The 6,884-nt window shown below is 40.4% G+C and overlaps 1 protein-coding gene across 2 annotated transcripts in view; it reads left to right on the plus strand.

Annotated features, from left to right (window-relative positions):
* LOC127879625 (mitochondrial import inner membrane translocase subunit TIM44-like) overlaps positions 1–3,197 on the plus strand; it is a 39,461-nt gene extending 36,264 nt beyond the window's left edge. For both annotated transcript variants that reach the window (XM_052426589.1, XM_052426591.1), the window contains one exon: positions 547–3,197. In XM_052426589.1, the coding sequence (XP_052282549.1) occupies positions 547–666 (120 nt within the window). In that variant the 3' untranslated portion in view covers positions 667–3,197. The remainder of the gene's footprint in view (positions 1–546) is intronic.
* The last annotated feature ends 3,687 nt before the right edge of the window (positions 3,198–6,884 follow it).

Below are 6,884 nucleotides of genomic sequence, written 5' to 3' on the forward strand. Positions count from 1 at the left end.
AACATTTTGCAATAACTTTTGCTATATTGAATATAGCAACTTGATATTTGGCATGCATGTGTATCTCATGGAGCTGCACATTTTGAGTGGTGAAAGGTCAAGGTCATCCTTCAAGGTCAGAGGTCAAATATATGTGGCCAAAATCGCTCATTTTATGAATACTTTTGCAATATTGAAGATTGCAACTTGATATTTGGCATGCATTTGTATCTCATGGAGCTGCACATTTTGAGTGGTGAAAGGTCAAGGTCATCCTTCAAGGTCAGAGGTCAAATATATGTGGCCCAAATCGCTTATTTTATGAATACTTTTGCAATATTGAAGATAGCAACTTGATATTTGGCATGCATGTGTATCTCATGGAGCTGCACATTTTGAGTGGTGAAAGGTCAAGGTCATCCTTCACAAGGTCAAGGCCATCCTTCAAGGTCAAACGTCATATAGGGGGACATTGTGTTTCACAAACGCATCTTGTTGTTCTGTAGAAAAGTACTAGTACCGATATTGTAAACCTATCATTAAGATTGCTCTGTCATTTCTCCACAGAATAAAGTGATGCGAACAACATATGTTTGGGCGATGTGTCGTGACACAGAGGAGTTGAACCCCCGAGCAGCATGGCGCCTCCTGGACTTCTCGGCTCAGTCCACAGAACAGTTATTCTAAAGGGTTAACGCCGGTATTCGCTACCTATCATCCAGGGCAGAAGTACAGAGGTCACCTTGGATTTTATATTCCTACTATGTATGAAGGCATTTTGTGTTGACCAGCTGAGATAAACTGTTACTAAACCAATGGCTGTGGTGAAGCCTAATGACTTGAGAGCATGTCATTATCTAGTGGTTAGCTAGTATTTCTCAGGCATATATGGTTGTTCTAGGATTACTTCCTTAATACAAGTGAATGTTAGCATAACAGTTGTTTGATGTGCTCACGAGTATGTACAAGGCCCCCATGGGGTCAGGCATTCAATGGAGGCCATTTTACACTGTACAGGTGTATTTTCCATACATTTAGATATTTTAGTAAATTGAAACAAATCAGAGTTCAAATGATACTTTTCTTAACTAAAACGTTAAAATGACGTAAATGTATTTATTATAAGGTGTAATTTTGTCTTGTTCAGCATTTATAGAGCTACAATTTGTTTCCAATGTCAGTGTATAGTTGAATATTGATGTTAAAGGGAGTAAATCCATACAGTGAATTTATAATTGTAAATCAGATTTGTTTGCCTTCAATTGACACATTAACCAGGTACACTTTTCAATTAATTTAGATATCTGTATACAACAAATTGTGTCGAGTTGTAAATGTAAAAAATAAGAGTTTTTAAATAAATTATTCAGGTCAATCACATTACTTTCTGGTTAATGAGATTTTAGGGGGGGGGGGAGGGGGGGGGGAATGACATCTGTCTGATGAATTGTTGCATATGACAAAAAAATGTCAAAAACAGGTTGGGCTTCATGCAGGGACTTCTTTTGCGTGCTATTAATATCCCCGTACAGAAGTCACATTTTAAATTGTCGAATTTTATAAACATATTAATATGTCAGAGATAAAACTTGCCTTTTTACGAACTGCTGCTGTCAACTTCCAGAACACAAGTATCTGCTAATACCAGTACGTGACAAAGCATATTGCGTTAAAGGGATCTTTTCACGCTTTGGTAAATTGACAAAATTGAAAAAAGTTGTTTCAGATTCGCAAATTTTCGTTTTGGTTATGATATTTGTGAGGAAACAGTAATACTGAACATTTACCATGCTCTAATATAGCCATTATATGCATCTTTTGACGATTTTAAAACCTAAAAATTATAAAGCGTTGCAACGCGAAACGATTGAATAATTTGGAGAGTTCTGTTTTTGTCGTTAAATTTTGTGAAACTACGAAGATTGCTTATATAAGGTATAAAATATGTCTAGCATGTGTACCCGGCGGAATAGCTCAGTAGGTTAAAGCGTTTTTACTTCAGGACTCTGGCAGGACTCCAGGGGTCACTGGTTCGAAACCTGCTCCGGGCAATGTTCTTTTCCGTTTTTTAATTTTATTCTTGATTTTTTACTGGAGCTTTTACGATCCAATGTTTACATTTATCAATATAAAGCATTTAATGAATAAGTTAAAAAAATGCCAAAATCTGTGAAAAGGCCCCTTTAAAGGGTTACAATTAAATAAGTAAATACAATGTGTAAAAAATACTAATGTCAAGGAAATAATTAATAATTATGAAAAAGCTTGAGAAATTTTGATGTCATTTTGTATTATTAAACGTACATGACTTTGACATGCAATAAGACATACTTATATTACTCTTAAACTTTCTTAATTGGAAAAAATCTCTCTTAATAGTAGTTATATAAAAGTTATATGTTAATGCTATGGCACAAATACTTTTAATTTCACTGTACAAATTTACAAAATACCAATTATATGGCTTAAATAATTTTAATTTCACATTACATTTTTTCAAAATATCTTTTTATGTTTTAACACAGGTTTGCTTACGTGGGTTTATTGCCATATAATTATCTCACTCGCATAATATAGCAGTTGAACTGTCCGTCTGTCTGAAAACTTTAACATTGCCCATAACTTTTGCAATATTGAAGATAGCACTTGATATTTGGCATGCATGTGTATCTCATGGAGCTGCACATTTTGAGTGGTGAAAGGTCAAGGTCATCCTTCAAGGTCAAATATATGGCTTCAAAGCGGCGCAGTAAGGGGCAGTGTGTTTCTGACAAACACATCTCTTGTTTTAGTATCAACTTGATATATATGGGCCAAGCTGTGTGAAAAGGGGTTTAATGCAGGTGCGTAAAATTTCGTCCCAGGTTAGCCTGTGCAGTCAGGCTAATCAGGGACGACACTTTCCGCCTAAGCTCAATTTTTTGCTAAGAGACTTTTTAAACTAAAACTAATCTGGGACGACACTTAACGCACATGCATACAACACTCTTTTCACAGAGCACGGCCCGTATGAATATAACAACGTATAGGGTCAGGAAATTTTGTCACTGTTGTGCAAAGCCTTGTTCCACTAAATTCAGACAAATATCTTGCTCATAGCATCACAAGCTTATATTTTATATTTTAATGCATTGTTATGCTTGTGAACATGAAATGCTTAACTTTGTTGATCATGTTTATATTTGAATGCCTCATCTTAATAAAATTATAAAATCTTAGGCTTTTCTTCCAACATGGATTTCAATCCTTGCTAGCTCATTTAGTATATCACTGGACTACCAATCTTTGGATAGAGGGTTCAATGCCAGGCTCGGTCACATTATTTGTGTGGATATTGGTAATAAAATCCCTTTTATAGCCATTCTCGCCTTCCTCTGATTGAAATATACTGGTATGCTGGCTATCCAAGGAAAAATGTAAGTTGGTAAACCAACTGTGTGATATGATAGAAATACTGTTGAAAAGGGCAGAAATGGACACACAAAACAAACAAAAATCTGAGCTGGAGGACTTATGATGCCGTACGGTGAAAGCCAGTGTCAACTGAAGCCATCAGGCGGAAGACCATCATTTCCACCAGGACCACAACCACCATTGGTAAATGGAATGTCCAAAACATGTTAAAGACCTGGAAGACAGAACAAGTGGTCGCACAGCTGAGATAGCTCAATCTAGCCATCCTAGGGATCAGTGAATCAAGATGGACTGGCTCTGGGCAGAAGCAACTGACTTCTGGTGAGTTACTGTTGTTCTCGAGGCATGAGCAGGAGGATGCAGCACACACCCAGGGAGTAGCCTTGATGCTTTCCAAGTCGGCACAGAGAGCGCTCATCGTGTGGGAGGCACATGGACCAAGGATCATGACAGCCTCTTTCCTTACAAAGAAGAAGATCAACATGGACATAATCCAATGCTATGCCCTAACGAAAGACAGTAAAGAGGATGAGAACAACTTTTGCAATAGACTGTCAACCATCATACTAGACAGACCAAAGAGAAACATCATCATCCTAATGGGTGACTTCAACGCCAAAATCGGCAGTGACAACTTAGGATATGAGGAAGCAAGGGTTAGGCGAGATGATCGACAACGGGGAGAGATTAGCTGACCTGTGCACCACAAGTAGCCTTGTCATCGTAGGAAGTGTTTTCCATCACAGAAGGATACATAAGGCAATCATCAGACCTGTAAATAGAGAAACAGATTGGCCAGCTGTGCATCGCAAGGAAGTTTTGTCGCTCTCTTCAGGATTTAGCAAGGAGCAGACATGGCTTTTGACCATCATCTTGTTGCCCGATTTAAACCGAAGAAGAGTTAGACAGGGGGTCCAGCCAACGCCAACGTTACAACACTGATACACTGAAAGACACCTGGAAGCAAGAAGAGTTCAAGGTCACTCTCCTACAAGTGCCAGGTCCTAGAGGAGCTGCTTGAAGTATAGAGACGATAGAGCAGAAGTGGCAGAACGTGAAAGAAGCAGTGACTTCAACATGCCAAGAAGTACTGGGCCTCAAGTCTTACACCCATAAGGAGTGGATATCAGCAGAGACGCTTCAGAAAGTTGTGGAAAGACGAGAAAAGAAGGCAAGTGTCAACAACAGCAGAACACGAGCTGCATAAGTGAAAGCACAAGCATAGTACACTGAAGCAAATACAAGCTTAATTGAAGTATTAGAGCACACAATCAGAACTACCTAGAGACGCTTGCAACAGAGGCAGAAGAGGCAGCCTATCAAAACAGAACTAAAGAACTGTACTCCATCACCAGGAGATTAACAGGAAAGTTTGCAAAGCCAGAGGCCAGTTATGGATAAAAATGGAGGAGTAATAACATAAAACTAAGGGTAGATGAAAAGTTAGATGAGGCACTTCCAGGAGCTACTCAACAGGCCAGCTCCTGTAAACCCACCGGAGATTCCGCCACCTATAAGAGATCTGCTAATCAAGTGCTGCACTCCCACAAAGGAAAAGATCAGCAGCGCAATCATGCAATAGAAGAACGGCAAATATGCAGGACATGACAGCATAACTGCAGAAGCGCTTATGGCTGACGTGGAGATCAGTGTGGAGCTACTACACGCGCTCTTTAGAAAGATAAAGAAGAAATTCCAACAGAGTGGAAAGAGGGTTATCTCATCAATTTTTTCAAGAAAGGCGACCTCAGTTCCAGCACCAACCAAGGAATCACACTGTTGTCCACCTCGGGAAAGGTTTCTAATCGCATCCTGCAGAACCAAATGAAAGACGCAGTAGACCCGCATCTCAATGACCAACAAGCAGAGTTTTCAAAGGAGAGATCATGCACAGATCAGATCAAGTCCCTGTGCATTATTCTAGAACAATCCCTGGAGTGGAATTCGCAGTTGTATGCCAACTTCATTGACTATGAAAAGGCATTTGACAGCGTTGATCTGGTGTCCCTCTGAGACTTCTGAGATACTACGGAGTGCCAGGAAAGATCACTATCATCAGGAAGTATAATAAAGGAATGATCTGCAGAATCGTTCATGGCAGACAGCTCATGGACGCCTTTGAAGTGAGAACCAGTGTGAGGCAAGGCTGCTTACTCTCACTTTCCTGTTCCTGTTGGCCATAGACTGGGTAATGAAGACATTGACGGAGCAGAAGCAGAATGGAATTCAGTGGACACCCTGGAAACAGTTGGACTTTGCCGATGATCTGGCTCTTCTCTCCAACACCCAACAACAGATTCAGGAAAAGACAAACATGGTAGCGGAAAACTCAGCTAGACTGGGCCTCATCTTCAACAAAGAGAAGAGCAAGGTGTTTAGAACCAACACATCTAACAATACACCCATCACAGTCCAAGGTGTGGCGCTGGAGGAGGTGAACAGCTTCACCTATCTCGGCAGAATCCTGGACAACCAGGGAGGATTGGATGCAGGGATGTCAGAACCAGCGTCAGCATCCTTCCATCAGCTGTAGAACATCTGCGGATCCAGCGAAATTGGCATCAACACCAAGATTAGGCTGTTCAATACCATCGTGAAGCCACTACTCCACTATGGAACAGAGACCTGGAGAACCACTGTATCCACCATAATGAAAATACAGGTATATATCAACACCTGCCACTGGAAGATCCTCAAGATCCGCTGGCCAGACAAGATTTCAAACAAAGAATTATGGAGAAGAACGAAGCAGCGGCCAGTTGAAGACATCCTTTATATACATTGGCAGTGGATAGGCCACACCCATTGCAAGCCTGCATCCAATATGACAAGACAATCTCTCACATGGAACCCCCAAAGGGAAAAAGAAGAAAGGACGACCTAGAAACACCTGGTGCCGGGACCTGGATGCAGATGCTAAGCAGATGGGCCAGACATGGGGGCAGCTGGAGAGACATACCCAGAACCGAGATGACTGGAGGAAGCTGGTTTGCAATCCCAGATGGGATCACAGGTAAAGATGAGATGAAATGACGACATATCTCAATAAATGCACTCACTGAAATAATCTCTTGAACCTTCAGGCATGACATAGGGTACTGAAATAAGGTCACTTGCCTACTACTAATAGTTACCTGCAAGGCAGCACATTTGTGTCTCTGTGTAGAGGAACATGCAATGTCTAACAGATGCTACATGTCACACTTTTGAAGATATATTTTTCATAGCTACCACTAAATGTTGCAACCAATTTTACATGTCACAAAACCCACATATGGTTTACTGATGTGTCCACTAAATATCACGAACAAAGTACTGTTTCTAAATATCACAACATTAATGCGAAATGCCTGCAAGGTAATTTGCCTTTAAAGAATGATTCCTGGACAAATGATCTAGTTCACTCAGTAAAGGCCACATAGAAAAGAAGGCTCAAGCATTGTACTTTTCTGTGCATCGGATCGCATGGATGCATGAACAAGTGTTAAGAC

The sequence above is a fragment of the Dreissena polymorpha genome, chromosome 4, assembly GCF_020536995.1.
Source record: "Dreissena polymorpha isolate Duluth1 chromosome 4, UMN_Dpol_1.0, whole genome shotgun sequence".
NCBI lineage: Eukaryota > Metazoa > Mollusca > Bivalvia > Myida > Dreissenidae > Dreissena > Dreissena polymorpha.